Source organism: Fukomys damarensis, unplaced genomic scaffold (genome assembly GCF_012274545.1).
Source record: "Fukomys damarensis isolate Sample0158 unplaced genomic scaffold, DMR_v1.0_HiC HiC_scaffold_2, whole genome shotgun sequence".
Lineage (NCBI taxonomy): Eukaryota > Metazoa > Chordata > Mammalia > Rodentia > Bathyergidae > Fukomys > Fukomys damarensis.
Window position 1 is genome coordinate 22,907,976 of NW_022900914.1, and position 22,426 is coordinate 22,930,401.

General features: G+C 36.2%; 1 protein-coding gene across 1 annotated transcript in view; it reads left to right on the forward strand.

The window, feature by feature from the left end:
* Dync2li1 (dynein cytoplasmic 2 light intermediate chain 1) overlaps positions 1–20,665 on the forward strand; it is a 28,838-nt gene extending 8,173 nt beyond the window's left edge. Inside the window, exons 4-13 of the mRNA XM_010611494.1 lie at positions 980–1,049; positions 3,918–4,006; positions 7,990–8,176; positions 9,053–9,121; positions 9,714–9,791; positions 12,777–12,853; positions 13,427–13,497; positions 15,882–15,979; positions 16,387–16,479; positions 20,534–20,665. Of these exons, the coding sequence (XP_010609796.1) occupies positions 980–1,049; positions 3,918–4,006; positions 7,990–8,176; positions 9,053–9,121; positions 9,714–9,791; positions 12,777–12,853; positions 13,427–13,497; positions 15,882–15,979; positions 16,387–16,479; positions 20,534–20,602 (901 nt within the window). The 3' untranslated portion in view covers positions 20,603–20,665. The remainder of the gene's footprint in view (positions 1–979; positions 1,050–3,917; positions 4,007–7,989; positions 8,177–9,052; positions 9,122–9,713; positions 9,792–12,776; positions 12,854–13,426; positions 13,498–15,881; positions 15,980–16,386; positions 16,480–20,533) is intronic.
* Positions 20,666–22,426: the final 1,761 nt, after the last annotated feature.

Below are 22,426 nucleotides of genomic sequence, written 5' to 3' on the forward strand. Positions count from 1 at the left end.
AATCCCTGGTACCAAAAAAAAAAAAAAGAAATAGAAAGTAGAATGAGACTGTGGGGAGGGAAAGTGAGGAGTTGTTGTTTAGGGTATGGAGTTTCAGTTTTGCAAGACGTGAAGTCCTGGAGACTGGTTGCAGAACAATGTGAATATACTCAATACCACTGAACTGTACACTTAAAAATGGTTAAGATGCTAAATTTTATTTTGTGTATTTTACCACAATAAAATATTAAATATGTAAAAATAAACATGTACTATAAAACTATTTACCTAGCCATGTAAAGTGTAATCATTAAATCATCTTGATATTTTCCAATGACTTATTCACATATTTGTTCACAATGCTCACCAGCCTAATGATGCCCATATTTGAGCTGTGATTACAGGTAGAGAATGGCATTCAACTCTTACATTGAAGTCTTCAATAAGTTGACATTCCTTAGGTTTCAAACTCCCCACACGAAGGCAGCATAAGCCTGATGTCAGTGCTATCCCGATGGCCCAGACAGACACGGAGAGCTTTTGAGCCAACACAGTCGTGGGTACTGTCAGCTCCGGTGGAGGTGCCATTGTTCATCTCTGCAGGTGCCACTTAAAATCACTATGACAGGTGTTTTTGTTTCTTTGTTTTTGTTTTTTTTAATAGTAAGGAGATTGAACCCAGAGTCTTCACGCTGAACTACATACCCAACTTTTTTAAAAAATTTTTTTTAAAACATGCCTAATTAAGTTGCCCATACAAGGCTCAAACTTGTCATCCTCTGCCTCAACTTCCCAGCATGCTGGCATTTCTTAAGACAGTCTTAAAAAGATTTATTTATCTCTATATACATTTTTAAAATAATTTTTTACCTTAATGCTATGACTCGAGGTAACTTCTTTCCTAATGTTGTTAAGAGGAAGCAAAAATGAATGGAATAAGATGATAGCATCAGAAACTCATCCCACCCATTGTGGGTTTTTATCTGCCTTTACTTTACAGGGATGAGCCAGCAAAACCAACCTTAGCTTTGGAATATACGTATGGAAGAAGAGCAAAAGGACACAACACAGTGAGTATCTTCATAGTGATACCGCAGTGCCATTGATGAGGAATTAGTGACGCTGGCTTTGTTTTACGTTTTCCATTTTGACTATGGTCAGTAAGCACATGCAGTTGTACACTTCAGAGCTGTGTGCTACTAAGCCTCAAATGCGATCCAGTTGATGTGAAGCCACTCCAAACTGAAAGCATTTCAGCTTTCTCATTTTCTACCTCTTAAAATGCTGAAATAACAATGCTTTGCAACTTCATCTTACAGTCCTTTGGCATACTTTACACTTTTGTTGTGTTTCAAAAGAATAATATTGAGAGTTACCTTCAGTCTCTAAAAATCTGCTAAAAATATGGATTTGACCCTTGAAGTATTTATGCGAATATACTTTTGAAAATCTAAAATATTAGCATTTTTTAAAAGTACAGGGCTGGGAATGTAGAACACTTGTATAGCAGGCACAAGTCCCTGAATTCAATTTCCAGTACAAAAAAAGTAGTACTGAGACCACAGGCTCTATTTTATTATTTTCACTTTCATGTCTCTTCAGAGGAATGTTAGAAAGTATTCAGGAGAGGGAGAGCTTGTAATAGTGGAAGGTGGGTAGAAGAGGCAAATTCTTATGTAGATTCTTTCCTGGAGTCCTTGCGTGGAAAGGAGTCATTTCTTACCATTAATTCTGTGGAAGAACAATCTAGAACACAGGATTCCACTACTACCATAACAAAGCCAAATTTTCACAGATTGATCTGCTTCAAATTTTGCTCATTAGACAATGTATAAAGAAAATTAAAACTGCCTGTTGTTTCCTGGAGCCAGTTGGCTATTAAAACTGTGAAATTAAAAAGAAAAAGTAATAATAATATTGAGATCCAGAATAACTTTGTTTTTGTGACTCACTTGAATTTTGACATGAGTAATAAGCCTAGAAAGGTGATTATCCTTTTTGCTGGAAATTTTGAAACAGTTTTCATAAGCTTAACTTTTAAAAAAGGCTCTAAAAACTTTTTTCATGAAATTGTGAATTGAAGATTTTCCAGTGTGATGATTTCTCCCACAAACATTAATGATTCAAATATAATGAATGATGTTAGAGATTATGAGGTGAGAACTTTTAAAAATGCAAAATGATATATTCATCTAAAACTTGCTTTATAGAATAAAGCCAGACTGAAAGACAAGTATCCCATGTTCTCTCTCATATGTGGAATCTAAGGTAAAAAAGAAAACAAACAAACAAAAAAGTTAAAAGACAACATGAAAGTTGAAGGGAGACTCAGAAAAGAGGAAGAGGTTCAGGAGGGAGGGAGAGGAAGGCAAGAGAAAGTTAATAGGGGAGGTGAATATGATCAAGGTATGTTAAATGCATGCAATGAAAATGTCTACAATGAAACTCATTCTCTGTAGTTAATATTCACCAATAATATAAATAAATAAACTTGTTTTAATGAGCATCTGACAGGTTCATGTTACAGATAACATAAAAATTCATAGGATTCATTTTCTCCTGTTTTGTTTTTTTCTCTAAACTATATATCATTAGCGCTGGGTGTGGTGGCGCATGCCTGTAATCCCAGCACTCGGGAGGCTGAGGCAGGAGGATCACTGTGAGTTCGAGACCAGCCTGGGCTACATAGTGAGTTCCAGGTCAGTCTCGGCTACATGGTGAGACCCTGTCTCAAAAAAAAAACAACAACAAACAAACAAATAAACTATATATCTTTTTTTTTTGGTACCGGGGATTGAACTTGGGTCCTTGCTCTTGCAAGGCAGGCCACCAAACCGCTGAGCTAAATCCCTGGCCCATTTTTTTCTTAAACTATATATCATTGAGTGGGACTTTTAAAATTTATTCTGAGCTGGGTGTGGTGGCTCATGCTCATAATCCCAGCACTTGGGAGGCTGAGGCAGGAGGATCACTGTGTGTTCGAGACCAGCCTGGGCTACATAGTTTCATGTCAGTCTCAACTACATAGTGAGACCCTGTCTCAAAAAAACAAACAAACAAATAAATAAATTTATTCTGGAAACTTTATGTCTTTCTCAGATTCAGTATTCCCTAAGAGTTCAAAGCAGAAGCACTTTGTTAGATCGTTATGTAATTTTGGTGGCCTAACAGCTTTTCACCATCAGACTAGAGGCAGAGATTCCATTAGTTTGCAGTCTAGTAAGGCATTCATGGAATGGCGGGTCTTATTCCTAAATGACTTGGCTGTCCAGCCCTGCCCATCTTCTGTCAGTTTAAGGTCGGAGGAGAACAGCAGTCAGCCTCAGCGTGTCCCCCCACCTACACCTTGCCCTGGCAGAGGAGTCTGTCAGATGGCCACGGGAATCAAGCATGGATTACCTGCTTTGACTTTTGCTCTGCAGCCCAGATTGCTACCATTTTTCCCCTTTTCCTCATATCATAACTGTATATGTAATTTATCTTGTGAGCTTTTGTCTTCCTAAACCAGGATATATCGTACTGGACTGTTTTATCTCTATCTAGAACACCAAATATGTTCAAGTGGTTCATTTTATTAAAATGTAAGTGTATTTTACATGTGATATTTGCAGAACTGGAGCCCTGTGTATGTCTTCTACTAGGGTATTACCAGAATTGGCGACTTCTTTACACGGTAGACAGTGTATCTTAATGTTCCATCTTTGTTCTGTGGAATAGGAGCTGATTGAGGATTGCAGTATTTTGTACCTAGAATTATTACTGGCAGGTGCTAATAGGTGTAAGTAGCGCTTAAAATTTTAAAAATAAAAATTTCAGGGCCAGGGATTTAGCTCATTGGCACTGTACCTTCCTTGCAAGCACAAGGTCCTGAGTTCAATCCCCAGTACCGGAAAAAATAAAATAAAAAATTTAAATTAAAAGGAACCTTTTTTTTTCAGCCAAAAGATATTGCTCATTTTTGGGAACTAGGTGGAGGAACCTCTTTATTGGACTTAATCGGCATACCAATCACAAGTGACACTTTGCGGTAAGTAAGCCCAGGTCAGAAAAGCTATAAGTAGTAGCCACAGGGTGACTATATGTAGGCTTTTGTGAGTCCTAACTTCAGGTGACAGTTTGATGGTGCTAAAGGTTCATGACCACTTCCTTTGTGTGGGTTGGAACTGTAATGTTTCCAAAGAGGCTTTGAAAGAACCAGGGCTGGCATTCCCACTAGTGACATACTTTGCAAGCCTGTTCACAATAACGAAAAAAAAAGTCAAAAAAATACTTGGGTGATGAATTCATTCGCAAAAATAAATTTGGAAAGTTAATTCTTTGCACTGCCCATCTCAGTGTGAGTTTTTTCTTCAGAAGGATAATGTTTACCTTTGAATTTCATGTGACTTAACATCATTGAGTTTCATCCAAGGAAGACCATGTATTGGAAAAGAAAGAAAGCTTCTCTGCTGACCATAAAGAACTGGAACCTAGAAGAAAACCTCAAACCCTTTGGGATGTTTTCCTGACAGTGACACCCACATGTTGGCCAAATCAGATGTGGAAAATTGTGACATTTCTCACAATGTTCCTGGGAACCGATCTTGGCCAAGAAAAACACAAATTTTAAACTCTGAAGGATCTTATCCTTGTCAGAGATTAACAGAAACCATTGCTGCTCCCTGAACCAGAGACAAAGGATTTGGCAAATGTTTATTACATTTCAGGCATTGAGATCCTTAGTATATAGAATTATTTCTTGTTAGCAGAATAAGTTTTTTTCCCGAGCTAGCTGGTTGCAGATAATGTTGGCTTTATTTGTCCACAGATTTTTTTTCTTCTAGTGAAATATAATTTATTTTATTGATTACATGCTCATAAAACAGAGAATTACTGAAAATACAAAGAAAGTAAAAACACCCAGAATAACGTCAAAACTATTAAAATGTTGGGCTGTCTTCCAGTCCTTTTAGTGTTTGTAAATAGACTTTAAACAAATTTGGCACATTTTATATGTACATTTATATCTTGCTGTCCATCCTTTCCCTATGATATTAGTTCTCAGAAACAGGGGCTTTAATTAGCAGCACAGTTTTTCATTTGTCTCTCTGTGATGGAGACAAGCAGAGCTTCCTGGGAACTATGGTGCTTCCATGTGGTGTGGCTGAGGAGATTTGGTGAGGATGGGGAGGAGCTGAAGGAAACCCAGCTGTCACTTTGGCCAGAAGCAGAAAGGATGAAGACGCAGAGCCTGCTCCAAACTGGGTCATGAGTTGGTACCGCTGTTGGCCCTGATTTGTTCCATGGCCTCAGTCCCCTTCTCTAGACCTAGGACCATCCGGGCCTGATAGGTCTGTGGGAGTTCTGGGTTCTTTAGAAAGCCCCCTCTTTCTACAGATTTTTTACTACTTTGTGAGGTCTCAGCCTGCCTTTCCCTGGAACCGTGGTCAGCTGGAGCCAGCTTGAGGCCAGAGGAGGAGCCTGGCTAAGGGAAACACAGGGAAAGGCTGCTGCAGGCCTGGCCCAAAGTAGACTGCTTGTCGAGTGATCAGAGGATTCGTGGGAAGCATTCATTCTTAATGCAATTGTGGGTCTCAGAGCATTTTTTGGACTGGAATTAGTTTGACACATACTTTTCTTGTGTTGGACAAAGCCCAGCAACTTGAGGAAATGGTATATTGTGAAACACTATTAAACTATTAGATGCTTTCTTTCTTTGAAGTAACTGTTCATAAAATTATAAATGCTTTGAACATTTCCACAGACTTTTTGGATAATTTGTAATAGAACATTTCCTCTGGTTTGATTTCCTGTTTTAAGAGATAGTTTTTGTTTATTTTTAATCTTGTGTGGTGGCACATATCTGTAATCTCGGCACTCTGAGAAGCTGAGGCAGAAGGGTCACAAATTTAAGCCCAACCTGGACAGTTTAGTAAGACTCTGTCTCAAAATTAAAAAAAAGAAATGTCATTTACATTTTACCACAATAAAAAGTTAAAAACCATAGTATTTAAAAAATATAACTGCACTAAAACTCTGAAAATAAAATTGTTTCTTTACTACTAAGAAGTATATCTATCTATTTTTTTTCTGGTACCTGGACTTGAACTCAGGACCTTGTGCTTTCCAGGCAGGTGTGGCACCACTGAGCTACATCCCCAGCCCTGAAAATAAACATCTGTTTTACTATTTTATAATTAAACTATTCCTAAGCTTATTAATCTGACATAAAAATATTTGGTTAGAGAGTGTAATAATATACTAATATGATAGAAAATTTTGATAACTAATTAATGTCTAAGATTATTTTCTAAATTTAGACCAACAGTACAGAATTTATTTACTGTTTTGTATAAATTACACAAAACAGCAGCTTTGCTTGACCTAAACAAAATAACTAAATAACATATAATTTTTTACTATGTCTATTAGCAGAATGTTTGCCCTGTTGATCAAAAACATGTTGACCCATGATTATGCTTCTACCTACTTGTTATGACCATTTTCTAAAATATTTCTAGATTTATGTATATTTGTTTTTTGTGGAAAATTACATATAAAATACAATTTATTATTGTCTCATTTTTAAGTGTACCACTGAGTGCTATTTTGTATATTCACATTGTTGTGCAGCCATCACCACTGTCCAGCTACAGAACTTTTTCATCTTCCCAAACTGAAGCTCTCTATTAAAAAGTAGCTTCCTGTACCCTCCTCTGATTCCTGCAGCCGTCGTTCTACTCTCAAACTCTGAATTTGACCACTCGAGTACCTTAATACATGAGACCATATACTATCTACCTTTTGTCTGTGGTTTCTTTCACTTAGCATAATGTCTTTAGATACATCCAGGTTGTAGCATGTTCAAAATTCCTTCCTTTGTAAGGCTAATATTCTGGTACATATACATACTACATTTTGTTTATCCATTAACCCATCCATGGACAGTTGGCCTGTTTCTGCCTTTTGACTATTATAAGTAATGTTACTAAGCATGTTGGTATACACATAGCTGTTCAAATCCCACCTTCCCAATTGGGGGTGTGGACCTAGAAGTAGATACGGTAATTCTGTTTAATTTCTTGAGGAACTGCCGTGCTGTTTTCCACAGCATCCATACCATTTTGTATTCCCACCAGGAACATACAAGGGGCTTATTGTCCTCAGCAATTCATATTATTTTCTAGCATTTTTATTCCTTCTAGCCTTTTTAATGGCCAAGAGGAGGGGATACTTTCCTTGTGGTTTTGGATTACAGTTCCCTAATAATTACTGAGGTTAAACATCTTTCATGTACTTACAGACCATCTGTATATCTTCTTTGGAAAAATATATATTTGAGTCCTCTGACCATTTTTAAAAGTTGTTTGTTTTTTTTTTTTTGCTGAGTGAAGATATATGTTTGATGTGCATAAACATAGTACAAATGGGTGTGCTGGTGGACATGGCATAGCTATCTGGTAGTCATAGGCATGCTTTAGGGAGACAGAATGGTATAGAAGAGAGATGTGTAACTTTGGATCTAAACACTAGCCCTATAGCTTACTAATTATATAAGTCTGTGATCAGTCTTCAGTTTCATAAAATAGACATCATAACATCTTATAGAAAAGATTGTTGTAAAGATTAAATAAGTTGGATAGTTTCCTATTAAGGCCAGTATATCGTGTTATATTGGTCCTGCCATTCTTATTAATATTTTTGCTTCCTTTCTTTGGAGAACATGATAAAATTAGATATAATCATAGCACTGTTGGACCCAAATGCTTGCTTATTTAAACTGGATTGTTTTTAGTTCAAACAGAAACTTCAGTTACATTATGGATTGTAGTACTGAAATATTATCAGAGAAAAGCATTTGAATAGATAAGGTTGTAACTTTGTCTTTTTAAAATCTTAGAATAATGCTGTGGTTTCTTTAAATTCTCTTAAACTCTAATGTTATCCTTGGATTAATTTCATTACTCTGTGTTTCAAAATGGTCATTATTTTGAGGTTTTTTTGTGGGGGCTGGTGTTTTTATTTCTTTAGGACATTTTCTATTGTTCTTGTTTTGGATCTTTCAAAACCTAATGACCTTTGGCCAACCATGGAAAATCTGTTGCAAGCCACAAGAAGCCATGTAGATAAAGTGATAATGAAACTGGGAAGGACAAATTCTAAAGCAGCTTCTGAAATGCGACAGAAGATATGGAGTAACATCCAGAAGGACCATCCAGTGAGTTACTGTTGGTCCTATTCCTGCAACCCTCAACCTGGTACATAGTTAAGATAACGTCACAAATAACTTCTTTAGATTTTTATTTATGCATGACTTGACATTCACTTGATGTAGATGAACCTATTCACTGGAAAATTATAGCAATTGAATAAAACTTCAGTAAGAGCAAAACAAGGAAAAAGATTTCTCATGTCTTCTTGTTAGACATCTACTGTGATTGTTATGGCATATTACCCCAGTCAAAAGAAATAGAATTTTATTTTTTTATCCATTCATCATTTAATGGGCATTTAGAAATCATAGTTTGATACTGATTTTATAATCTCTGTAAAATGAAGATAAAAAGCCATACTATACAAAAGTCATCTGGCAAAGACTAGATGAAGCTACGAATTTAAGCAAGGAGTACAGTTTCAAAGCTTTCAGTGTCACTATATTATGTTCATTTGGTGTCTGTCACATATTCAATATCTCTGGATCATTAGACAACTAATTATAAAGTAGCTGTGATAGTAACAAGTTCTTTAAATGCAGCTGTTAAAGTCATCATCTAGAAAACTAAGAGCAACATTTTATATTGCCCATGCTATTGCAACAGTTAACCTAAAATAGAAAAAAAATCCTGAAAGATGATATGCTGTATGAGAAAATAAAAGGGCTGACCAAGGAAAAGAGTAAATATCAATAATGTAGGGAACTGCCATTTCTAGTCTTATTCTGAAGAAATATAGCTTGGTAAATGAAAGTTAATGTTGGAGCAAATTCTATTATAAGCCAACAAGGGACTTAAAGTGGTATATTCTTGGAAGTAAACAAATTACAGAGCCACATAGTGATAAACAATTATAATCAATGAAATACCTCTATTAACAGGATCGTGAATTAATTGACCCATTTCCGGTGCCTCTGGTCATAATTGGAAGTAAATATGATATTTTTCAGGTAAGCTCTTCCACTTTAGCTAAGTTTGTTGGATGGGCACAGCTGTGCTACAGGGGAGGTATGAAAATAGTGATAAAATAAAAATCGTTCTGGAAGGGATGGGTAAGGAGTCACACATCTTAAGAGTTTTGGCAACAAAGATATACTTGAAACAAAGAAAATTGGTTAAGAAAATAAATACAGTGGTCAGAATGGGGATAAAACAGAAGATTAAGAAAATGAACCTTTAACCACTGAGGGATAGAACTTACTTCCCAACTTTTAAATTGAAGAATGTAGAAAATTAGTTTCTTCTTATCTTTGCTTGTCAGAGAATCCTTAGGGTATTCCACACTATAAAATGTGTGCGTCTCTCTGAATTCTATTGAGCTAAGTGTTTAAACAAAGAAAAGATCTGTTAGCTGTAGCTCTAAAAGGCTGAAGCTCTTGTTCAGTCTCTGTAGAAACAAATATCAGGGTGATGGGATCCTACTCCTCTGGGTGGATTTTAAATAATAAGAAAGAATCTGTTTCTACATTTAATTTGCTTCTTGCTGCTACAGATCTTTAGTTTTCTCCCCTTATTTTTTGTTTTTCTATAACATTTCTCTAGGATTTTGACTCTGAGAAGAGAACAGTAATATGCAAGACACTTCGATTTGTTGCACATTATTATGGAGCATCATTGATGGTTTGTATATTTTCTATCCCTTGGGCTTGGAGAGTAACAAATTTGGAAAAATTAGCAACTTGATGCGTGACTGTGAATAATAAATGCTTTTAGTAATGCACTTCATCCCCTCCTTTCTCTTCCCACTACCAAAGACCTCTTCTTACAGAGTGCAGGATACTGTATATATGGACCACAGTCTGCTGGGTCACCTCCCCTTTCTTAAGAGCAGAGTTGTAAAATCTTCATGTCCATAAAGCCCAATCAGATTTATGGAGATAAAGTGACTCCGTGTTTATTCACTTCGAGTTTCCCGTTAAGACTTCATCTGGGGCCTGGGATTTAGCTCAGCAGTTCGGTGACCTACCTGCCTTGCAAGTGCAAGGACCCAAGTTCAATCCCCGGAACCGGAAAGAAAAAAAAAAAAAAAAAAACTTCATCTGGGGCTGGATTGTGGCTCAGTTGCAATGTGCTTGCCCAGCATGTGCAAGACCCTGCCTGGGTTCATGTTCTTTGTTGACTCTAAAAAAGTGCAGTTTGTTGCAGAGGTTAAAAACATGAACTCTGTTGTAATGCTTCCTGCCTTCAAATGTACTGGCCTGTGATTTTAGGCAAGTCACTTAAGTCAATTCTCCTCTTGGCTAAAATGGATAAAAATAATAATTTATTCCTGGGATTCTGGTGAGGTTTAACAGGGAGTACATGTGCAACACTTAGCACAAGGGCCCAAAACAAGTAGTAATACATGTTGCTTATTGCAGTTATTGTTATCATTAGCTCCCATGAAAGGACTAAGTTTACTGGGTATCCTTTAAATAATATATATGAAAGGATTTTTATTTTAAAAATGCTTCCTTCACATTTGAATAATTATTTAATGGTTTCTTTTCCTCCAAATCAGAGAAACCTGGGAGACACCATGGTCCAGCCCTTGCCTTCATGGCTAGAATATTACAACTGGAAACACTGTCCATAATATATATCTTCAAATTTTATACTTTTTTAAGATAAATTTCATTGTGTATTTTCTTAAGCTCATTGCCTTTTATGTTTGAATTCCATTTATTTATATATTAGGTTGACAGAGTACTTTAGAAAAATATTCTTTATTTTGAAAAGTCTCAACAGAGATAATTTAGGAAAAACTTTCTAATATTATTATTGTCTGAATGTGGAATGAGTTGCATTGGGAAATACTGAGTACCTAGGCCCTGAGTTTGTTCCAGCAAGATGTCTACAACTGTATGTGAAGGCTGTTTTCAAAGTGATGGATTGAAGAGATGGGAGTTGGGTTAGAAAATCTCTAATGTTCATTCAACCCCATGTTCTAAGAAATATATTTGTGATTAGGTTCTTTTTCCTATCACATATAATAAAATAAATACATTTAACACAATTATCTAGCTACTCAGGAGACTGAGGCAAGAGGATCACAAACTTGAGGCCAGCCTAGGCAACTTAGTGAAGTCCTACCTCAGAGTAAAATTTCTTTATTTTTTATTTTTATTTTTTGGTATAGGGGATTGAACTCAGGACATTGCACTTGCAAGGCAGGCAGCAGTGCCACTGAGCTAAATCCCTGGCCAGAGTAAAGAAATTTTTTTAAGTGCTGAGGATGTAGCTCAGTGGTAGAGCACTTGCCTAGCTTTGTGAGACCCTGGGTTCAATTCCCACACCACAAAAATAATTAAATAAACTTTTGAAAAATCGAATTATATAAAATTTAAATTAAGAATATAATTAATATTAATCATAATGAGTATAGAGATATAATTAAGTGGGGTAATTTTTAATTCAATGAAAGTTTTCTGTGTACATTTTAAAACATTTATTAGAAGCATCAAAATTATTTCATTGCTTTTTTTTAAAATAAATGTATCAGGTCTTAAATATTTACAGTGTTCTTCTTTGGATACTGTCTCTGGGAGCCTGTTCTTTCTTAGTCCAGAACGAAGCTTATCTTGTGGAATTGCAGTTGGAACCAGGAAATTAATATCTTTGCTTTATTTTATATTTCATTTCAGTTTGATTGGGTTTTTTTTTTTACTTCTGTACATGTTAGTCATTCTGATTTGGCTCTGAATGACTTGGTATCTTCAAAAATCACATCTCAATGTAAAATATTTGTTCCATGAGCCAGGTACAAGCCTGTAATTTCAGCAACTGGGGAGGTTAAAGCAGGAGAATCACAAGTTTGAGTCCAGCCTGTGCAATCTAGCCAGACCCCATCTAAACAAAATAATAAAATAAAATAAAAAGGGATGGGTGTGTAGCTCTGTGCAAAGGCCCTGAGTTCAATCTCCTGTACCACAAACGCACACAAAAAAATCTGTAGGATAGCCTAAACTTTTCACCTGATGTCAGAGCTTAATTATTAATACCTACAAAAGTGTTCATGTTGTGGTTTGTCTAGTAATATTCTACCAATGAGAGTATACAATACCTTAATTTTTCAAGCTTCAAAGGTAATTCGAAAGAAGTCAAATAATGTTAGTGAGTGTCAGCAGTGAGCCAGTCTGCAGCTCCCGTATTCACTGGTTTGAAGGCAGCAATATGTCCTTGGATGTAAAAGTTATTTTTGATATATGCCTCTTATTTTCTAGCCAAACCAATTTTGGGAATTGTTCCTTTAAACCATACTAAGTATGTTTACATACACACATGCACACACCTGCACATCATAAGCATATGTAAAACTATACATTTAAAAAAATTCTTTGACCATGATTATAATCCATTTGCATTGCTCAAATGATTCTTGCACAAAGTCTTTTCCACATCGTATTCTCGTGATGTTTGAAGAATGAGTTAAACTTGCCAAAATGTCTTTGCTCAGGTTTTATTTTGTCTACTCATTGTATTTGTTGGGCAAATAAGTCATAATTCTTTCTGCAATCGTCCTTGTTCAAGGTCATTTTTATTTAACTTGTTGATTGGAAAGCAAAGCATATAACTTATTCTCCTGAATTTTGTCTCATTTTATGTTTTTGTTTTTGTTTTGTAAAGTTTACCAGTAAATCAGAAGCTCTATTACTAAAAATCCGTGGCATTATCAACCAGTTGGCATTTGGCATTGATAAAAGGTACTGCTTAAATTTTTAAATTTCATTTTACTTTATGTGCTAATATTATCTCATGTGATTATTGTCCCCAAAATTCTTTTGTTTGCTGATCAAGAAAGTGCCCCAGAAGGCTATTCCTAAAGGGATAATTACAGACTATTTCTTGCTTCTTATTTTGCTTAAATATTTGTCAGTTTTTACAAATAAAATGTCATATATTAGTTTGAGACTAGAATAAAATACTTATTTGCTGATTTCTTTTACTTTTCCTCCATATTAGAAGCTTTTCCTCTATTATTACTTTCTTATGTTAATTTGAAATGAAACTAAAATTTTTAATGTATATCATTTTTAGCCTTGCTATTTCTTTTCATTTGGAATTAAGGAAATACGGGTACTATCACATTTTTCCTCTTTAAAACCTTTATTATGCTGTACTTTAATTTTTGAAATCACTATAATTGATATTCACTTGTTCATTCCGGACAATTTTTCTCATCAGTAGCTACATATAAAACTTGGCTCTCATGTTTATAGTGTAGAGCATATTCAGTTGCTAAACTAAATTAGAATCTTCTCTTCTTCTCCATGTAGCAAATCGATATGTATGGATCAGAATAAACCACTGTTTATCACAGCAGGATTGGATTCTTTATGTCAGATAGGTTGGTGAACTTATTAAGATTGCTCGGTCTCTCTTAACTGCTTATTGATTTTATCCTCCTCCATGTTCACTTTATCCCCAATATACTGCTGTTATTGGTTTCACTTTTATTGCAGTATTTTATATGTATTTATTTGTATATCCAGGATTGATGCGAAGTGCATCACATTGACATATTTGTGCTTGAAAAGATGTTGCCACATAGACTCATTTCTGATCTCTAATGTCACAAAATATATGTATTTCCTTTCCCTCAATGATTTCCAGATACTTTTAAATTTTAGCTCCTTGAGTTAAGAAGAAACCAGGAGTATAGTCAGGAAATTCACAGGTACGTGTTGTGAGCAATGATAAATATGAGATTGAAGTGGTAGAATAAACCAAAAAGAACACAGTTGCACCAATGAGATATGCCTGATTTTTTCATTATAAAACTAGTTTGCTTTAGGGCTGAGGATTTAGCTCAGTGGCACCCCACCTGCCTTGCAAGTGCTATGTCCTGAGTTCCATCACCCGTACCAAAAAAAAAAAAAAAAAGAAAGGAAAAATAGTTTGCTTTAGTCAATGGATGTACTTCCTAAACTAAGATTACGTAATCTTGTGCATCAAAGAGAACCTAAACTATTTTCTTTGTGAAGATCTTTGAGCCTAGCAATTTATTATACTCTTGAGGTAACGTGCTTTTGATTTTAGCATACTAACAGGCGTGAGTTTTCTTTTCTATTTCCCATCCTCTATTATTCTTACAAGCTAAAGGTCACTTGACTTCAAATGTAAAGATCTTTGTAATGAGATTATAGATTGAAGTATAATGAAAGGAATGGTCGTTTTGCTTAATGAGCAGTCATGGAGTCTGATTCTTATAATTGTCATTAGTGCCAACCTAATTTCAGTAGCTAGGAGAATCTCTGTGTGTAATGATAGATACTGCTGTCGGAATTCTTTTACCCATGTGAATAGGATGTCAGAAAAAGGTTGATAATTACTGAATTTAAAAATCAGGAGCTTAGACCTCATCAAAATGTAAAACTTTTGCTCTGTGAGAGCCCATATGGAGAAGATGAAAAGACATACTACAGACTGGAAGAAATCATTTTTGAACCACGTATCTGTCATGACTAGTATTCAGAATCTGTAAAGAACTCAACAACAGCAAAAACCCAAACAATGAATCGTACTAAATGAGAGAAAGCCAGTCAGGGAAGGTTGCATACAGTATGATTATACAAAATTTTTCAAATGGAAACTTCAGAATAGAGGACAATTTAGTGGTCAGAGGGTGGGAACAAGACTCTGGATGGGGAAGTGAAGGGAGAAGTTAGGAAGGAGAAGGGTGTGTCTATGAAAGGGCACCACAGGCATCCTTGTAGTGGAATTGCTCAGTAGCTGAACCGTGGTAGTAAATATGTGGCCCTATGCAGGTGATGAGATTGTAAGCAAAACACTGCACACACACGCACGCACACAGACACACACACACACACAAAAGAGTTTGGCAAAGATCAGTAGAAGGTATCAGTGCCTTTCCCACCAAAGTGGCAGTGAGGCGCTGGGCAATCATCACTGAAAAAGTTTTGGTGAATGGAAAAAGATAAACATAAAGATAATAAACCTCAGGTTACAGATTGAAAATTGGCAGAAAGCAACAGCAAATCTTTTTAATTTTTCAAATTATACAAGTGAGCTGGAGGTATGACTCAGTAGTAGAGTGATCACCTAGCATTTGGAGGTCCTGGACTCCTTAGCACAGTCAGTCAGTCAAGCAAGCTATGCAAATGATACAAGCAGTACATGAATACATTCTCCTTGTAAAAAGAATAATACGTATAAAGAACAAATTTGTTATATATCTTTCTAGTTTTCGTTCATTTAAATACATGTGTGTGGTATCAAAAAAACATTTTTGACGTAATTTTATCCTTGTATAGCTACCATTTTAGAATTTTTATTGACTGTACATACTAATGTTCCATACAAGTTTGTTATACACTGGATAGTGTTGCAAAGCAAGGTTTTGCATAGTAATTTATTTCATTATTAACTGGTGGGCATTTGGGTGTGGTCAGTTTTACATAATACAAATCATGTTGTAGTATTACATCCTTAATACATATATGCAGGTATTGCTAGGGTAAAAACCACGACCTGGAGTTAATGTTAAGAGGATATAAATATAGCAACAGAATGTGAAAAATGAGAATTACATCTTACCCATTACTCCTTAGTTCTTCCAGTCTTATAATCTTCCTATGCTGGGTAAGGGTAAATTTTAATGGTCACTTTATTAGAGACATGGAAAACGAGTGATCCAATATTCATCTATTTTATTGATAATTTATAGTGTTTTAATCAATGCAGTCATTTGGACTAAACTGGCAATTTTAGGTCCGCCTCCTGTTCCTGATAATGACATTGGCAAGTTTCATGCCCATTCACCAATGGAGTTGTGGAAAAAGGTGTATGAAAAGCTCTTTCCACCAAAGGTATATATTTCTAATTTGTTTAAAGCAAGAATTTTTAGCACCGTTCCACAGTTATAGCAGATGTTCTAAAGGCCCTATTATGATAACTTTGTTTTATCTCTCATGCTCAAAAATCAACAGAACATTTACTAAACCTCTGTTGTAAATGAAACGCTGTGAAAGTGAAAAGGGGAGTAGGACGTGGCTCCTACTCGGCTTTCCAGTAGAGTTCTCTGGCTGTTGGAGAAGCAAGAGACGAAAGGACCCAAGAGGGCTGGTGGGATTTGCAAATGGCCTCGGGAGTGATGACAAAAAGCTTGAAAGATCTCAGGGAGCCGTCAGCAGTAGGTGGAAGAGGGGAACTTGGCTTGTTAGACTGATGGTAGCCATTGAAGGGCATGAGATGATTTGGAGAACTGTGATTTCAGAGAATCAACACACTAAAAGATGTCAAGGACCCTGCACGCGACCCTCAGTATGCAGAAAGTGAAATTGATGAGATGAGAATTCAGAAGGATCAGGTATTAGCCTAAACATTTTACTTAATTTCGTCATGTGTTTTACTATTAAATCTGCGTCGCTTTGGGAATTTCATGTACCCTTTCTCAATGTATTTACTTATTTTCACTTTTTAAATTATTTAAAAATTGTGTCTGGGGCCAGGGATTTAGCTCAGTGGTGCTGCTGCCTGCCTATCAAGTGCAAGGTCCGAAGTTCAATCCCAGTATAAAAAAAAAATATATATGTCTGTACTCTAGAAAAAATTTTGATATGCATAAAGAGGAAACTTGAAAATCATCTGTCATTCCGCTACTCACAGATTTTTTTTTTTTTTTGGTACTGGGGATCAACACTACTGAGATATAATATTTTTTTGTTTGTGGGATTATCTGAAAGATTTTGTTTTACATGAGAATATTCAGAGATGCCCGTACTTTTCTTGTATCAGAAAAATTATCTTTTCTATCTGAAAGCACATAAACTCACAGAACCCAGAGCCTCTGAGGAAGTGCTTCAAAGTGTTGACTCCATTTCAAATCTGCTCAGATAACCTCGTTTCAGCATACCAGCTTGATGTAAGAACACAAGAGTTGGTAAATTCACCTTGACTACCTGTTCCTAGATTTTTTTCAGAACTGCTTTTAGTTTAATGAAGGAGACATTCCACAACCTGCCCTCATATGAGGAAGCTTCTGCGTAGCAAGCATTTGAACTTAAAAACCACAACTTCATCTGGGGTGAGATTTGTAGAGCTCCGTAACTTGAGCAGTCTCACACGCACATGACAACTCTTTGCTGGAAGCAGGGTATTTTTCTTAGCACACACCTTTCATGGTAAGGGGTTCTAGAATATGTAAGCAAAAAAAATTATATAAATATAGTCTGGAAGATTTGAAAATGTTCCGTGAATATTTAGAAGGTTTTGTAGCTGAAGCAAAGAAAGAAGCATGTTGTACAGACAGTAAAATGACCTAATGTAACCCTTATTATGTATGAACCTTGGCTGAAGAGATTAGGTGGAAGTCATCCCTAGATTAATATTTTAACCAGTGAGTAACTGCTATTATTGATAAGTTATCTGTTTATATTGTATAGAATGACGTTATTAAATTCACATGCTATGGTGTTACTAAAGGACGAGGGTATTTCAGAACATTGTGAGTTTTACCGGTGAAATCCATTCCCTAATTCTGAATAGATCTAGAAAGCAAAATCCCACAGTGCTTGAATCATTCGTTTCTTGACTCTTGTATGTAACTGCCAATAGAGCAGATACTTTTTTTAACATACCTGACAAGTTTTATCTCTAAATCAGTTTCCTTCTTGTTTTAGTAGATGAATTGCATTGATTTCAGATAGCACACCTAGTTCCTTAACAGAAATTTATGCTACTGCTTTAAAGATACCATCGTGATAATCATTTGATGCTTAATTATTTGATACATGGTTTCAGAATTTGACGTTCAATATCCAGTTTTAAATTTGAATTTTATTCCATGCTCTCTCAAAGGAGTTTCAGGACCTTAAGTTGTTTCCAATTGTGTACTATTATACACAGCTGATTTAGGTATGAGAAAATTCTCTGTAGATTAATTTTGGAAGATTCTTTATTTTTCCCTAGACATTTAAATGTACACTTTAATTTTTATGTGGGAAAGATAGTCACTATCAGCTTTATTGACACAGCCTATAAAATAATTCATCTACATTAGATGAAAGTCTAGCCAGTTGTCTACAGCTGAAATTTGGAGTGGAACTGGAAGGCAAAACCCCACAGTACCTGTATCATTCTTCATATTGTCTGTCTTTTGAGCTTTTAATATGATTATGGCTGTGTAACATTTTGCAAGAAAAATAGCATTGTAATCCTTAGATTTGGTTAGATTTGATTTGACATCTGGAACAGTCATGCTCATTTAAAAGAAAAGAATGGTTTAGTTACTTCTAAATGTTAAAGTCTCACATAACACATTGCTTAAAGAAGTCTGGATGGTGCACTGTGTGCCTGCACATCTTTAACCCAAACAGTGATTCTGGTTCTTGTTCTCCTTGGGAGGAGAGATGGTATCTGCTTTACTGAGATACTGTGATTGTCCACGGGGGGTGGGTGCTGGCACAGAGCCCACAGGGAACCTGACAGGGTCCTTCCCTTGGCTCCCTCTGTACCCCCAAACCCCATTACTGATGGTCTAAAGAGTATCAGGAATAGAATAGGAAAGGAGAATTGGGGCCTTGCGTCTTTGCCTTAGAAATGAGATAAATGTGAGATGAACGTGGTCCATATGTCCTGACTCAGTGGTTGCTCTTCTTGCTCTGGCACGGCCCATGTTCCCAGTCCCATTCTCCTCTCACTCTGCTACCTGTAGAAGGGACATACTGACAGCAAAAGACAGCAAAGCAGTGTCCTCATCTTCATCTTGGCACTTCCAGTTAAAGACATGAGCTGGGTGTGGTGTAATACCAGCATTCAGGAGGCTGAGGCAGGAGGATTGCTGTGAGTTTGAGGCCATCTTGGGCTACATCATGAGTTCAAGGCTAGCATGAGTTATATAGAGAGACCCCATCTGAAAAAAAAAAAAAAACAAAAAACAACTCCCCCAGAAAACTTTCAGTTGAAGACAAATTTTGCAATACTAATTTGTTTATTCTTTATAAGTTACAGTGCTTGAAACTATAAATAGTAGGTAACTGTTAAACTAGATTTACTTTATTAGAAGAAATAAACCACACTGCAGAAACTACTTTGAAGTTGCTATAAAAATTCTAACATTGGTATAGAGTTTAAAATGTTTAACGCTGAAATTATAATAACTTAGAATGTAGGTATCTTAAAGACACAATCCCTAATTTTTCTGACAATGAGAATCGATATTCTTTACTTGGCAGCTATGAACTTCAGTTATGTTTAGCCGAAGGGCAGTGATCACCTTATCTAGTGCAGTAATCACTTCTTGCTTATCCAAAGTAAGAAACTGTACATTATTTAGATATTGAGTAACATGGAAGAAGCCAAGAAGAAACCCCTTTGATCACCTTTTTCTTTTTCTTTTTTTTTTTTTGTATGGGGGATCAAACTCAGGATCTTGCACTTGTGAGGCAGGCGGTAGAACCACTGAGCTAAATCCCCGGCTGATCACCCTTTTTGCCTGTCACTTATCTCTTATGGGACATCACCGGTAAAATTTGTCTTTGTTTAATGAAATATAAAAATAATTATTTAACTAGTATTAAAGCTATTCTTGTGAAAACATTCAAAAGATGTAAAGTATGTAAGGCAGAGAACAGCAGTGCCCTGCCTTCTCCCTAGCTCTGTGCTGTTCTCATGAGGCACACGCCATGTGTCCACTGTTACTTTCCCCCACCTGGAAGCCCTCGTGGATGGCTGCTCTGTGTGTGTGTCAGGTCGGTCTGAACTGGGGGCATCTGAGCTATTTATCAGATGCAGTGAGCTTCTTCCGTTCACTTCGTGTACTCCTCTCTAACCTTTTTGTTGTTATTATTGTTCTGGGGATTGAACTCAGGACCTTGCCCTTGCGAGGCAGGCGTGGTACCATTGAACTGAATCCCTGGCCCTATCCAATCTGTATGGTGAATTTCTAAAAGTAGAAAATACATCTTAAATATTATTTTGCTGCCTTCTAGTTTTTAATTTTTTATTAGTACATGTTTGCATTACATAATAATCACTTTCCTCATGGGAGTTCTTACATGCATGTAGCACATCTTAATTCTTTGTTTCCCTTCTCCTCCCCTCCATCTCTTCATCTCTTTCCCATTGACTTTTCAATACCTGATAATACTGTTTTATTAGTTGGAAGAAATTTTATATGTTCTATGTAATACATAATTTTCTTTGAAACTGTAATAAAGCCATCAGTGCTTGGACTACACAGACTGAAAACTATTTCCAGAAAGTAGGTCTTTAGTAATCACTTAAAAAAATGATTGTCAAGAAGTTTTGAGAATGATAATACTATAGAAGAGGCACTGTTAGATCTTAAAAATCTGAGGAAGTCTAAAATGCCTACTAGAATGTGTAAAGTTGATTTTTCTTAATGCATATTTTTGTTTTAGGAACTGGAGCAGTACAAGAGAAATGCTTCCAAGTCTTGGAAACAGATTGAACTTGACTCTTCAACCTAACTCAACTATTATATATATATTGATTTTTTTTCTTTCCCAAAGTAAAATTATTTTATTAACTAACTGTTGTGGCAATCTGTGAAGAAAGTTTAAGAGGTGTGATTTGTGAGAAGAAAAGCTCAATTTCCTCTAATGCAACTCTTTTCTGGATACTCTTAAAGTCTTTGAAAAGGGAAAAACATTTTGTAATTACATGTTTCTTAAAAACAAAGTAATCTTCTGTTATCTGTCTCTAATGTGTCAGTAGCATAGTCTCAGCTCAGAATATACTGTAAGTTTTGCTTATATGTTCTTGGGACTACAAAGCAAGAGTATTTGGTAACAGTTTTAAATACAATGTTAAGTGTCCACATTGGACACATTCTTTCTGGAAACTGAACTCAACTGTAGCTGGTGGGAAACCAGATTTGGGCTCCTGGGTGCTGTGCTTTTATTTATTCTTTACAGTGAAGCACAAGAAGCACCTGAAAAATACTTATTTAAAATGCACATTCCTGCCAGGCATGGAGGTTGCACACCTGTAATCCCAGCATTCAGGAGGCTGAGGTAGGAGGGTTGCAGTTCGAGGCCAGCCGGGGGTACATAGTGAGTTCAAGAACTAACTGAACTACATAGTGTGACCCGGTCTCAAAAAAACAAAACAGGGCCAGGGATTCAGCTCAGTGGTGCCGTGCCTGCCTCACAAGCCCAAGATCCTGACTTGGGACTCTGGTGCCAAAAACAAACAAACAAACAAATGCATCTTCCTGGGTTCCTGCACCCAGAGATTCTGAATCACTGGTCTGAAATGGAGCATTTCTAAAATCACCACCAAGTTAGACTGACTCATTATTTGTAATCACTGGTCTGGAATGGAGCATTTCTAAAATCATCAAGTTAGACTGACACAGTATTTGAAAAGAACACTTTCTGAAGAGTAGACAAATTAAGGCGATATCCTTTGAACAAGTAGACCAAAATGTCATGAGCTGGGATAACTAGAATCCTTCCCAAGATGGTATGCCTTTAAGGAGCCTTTCCAGTCCTGTAGATTTGTGTACCTGTAGTCAAGTTCAATTTTTAAGTATGACTGCTGTCGCTAACCAGGAAAGTTATTGTTTTCCCATTTCCACTTCCAGAGTAACCAACTGTAGTATGGCCCATGCCCAGCTTCAGTAAGCACATTTCCCAACGCCAAGACACTGCGACTGGCGAGGGGCAGCTGCCATCCAGTTGCTCTGGTGCAGTGAGATTTCATAACTCTTTGTAGTGTGTGTGCTTCAAACAAGCTAAAGAACAGAATTTTCGGCTGTTTCTGAGGAATCCCTACCTGCTTGCTGAGGAGGAGCTCTCTGCATCACAGCAAACATTATGATCTTAGCACACAATAGTAACAGGAATTTTTATTATATAATTTGATTTTCATACACATCACTGTCCATTTTTGATTTGAGATGCAGAATGTCACATGTTGAAAGCCATTGTGTTTTTCTAAGACGCTATCACTTAACATTTAATAGCTTGAAGTCACGCGTGATGTCAATTTTCAAATATTTCCAAGCTAGAATGAAATTCATCTGCATATGAATAGTAGAAAATGTTTCCATTTACCATGTACACCTATATCTTTCCTGAGTCAAAATCGGTGTTTTCAAAAGAGGTTCCTGTGGGATTCTCTTTGAACTACTTTAAGAGATTATCATCTCAGAATTGTCTATGCTGATGTGACATATATAATCTGTAAGGCATTATGTAACTGTTATAACATAATCATCAGTGTCACGGGCCTTTTATAAAAATTGACAATACTATTCTGGTAATTTACCAATGTCTCCAGATCCTCAA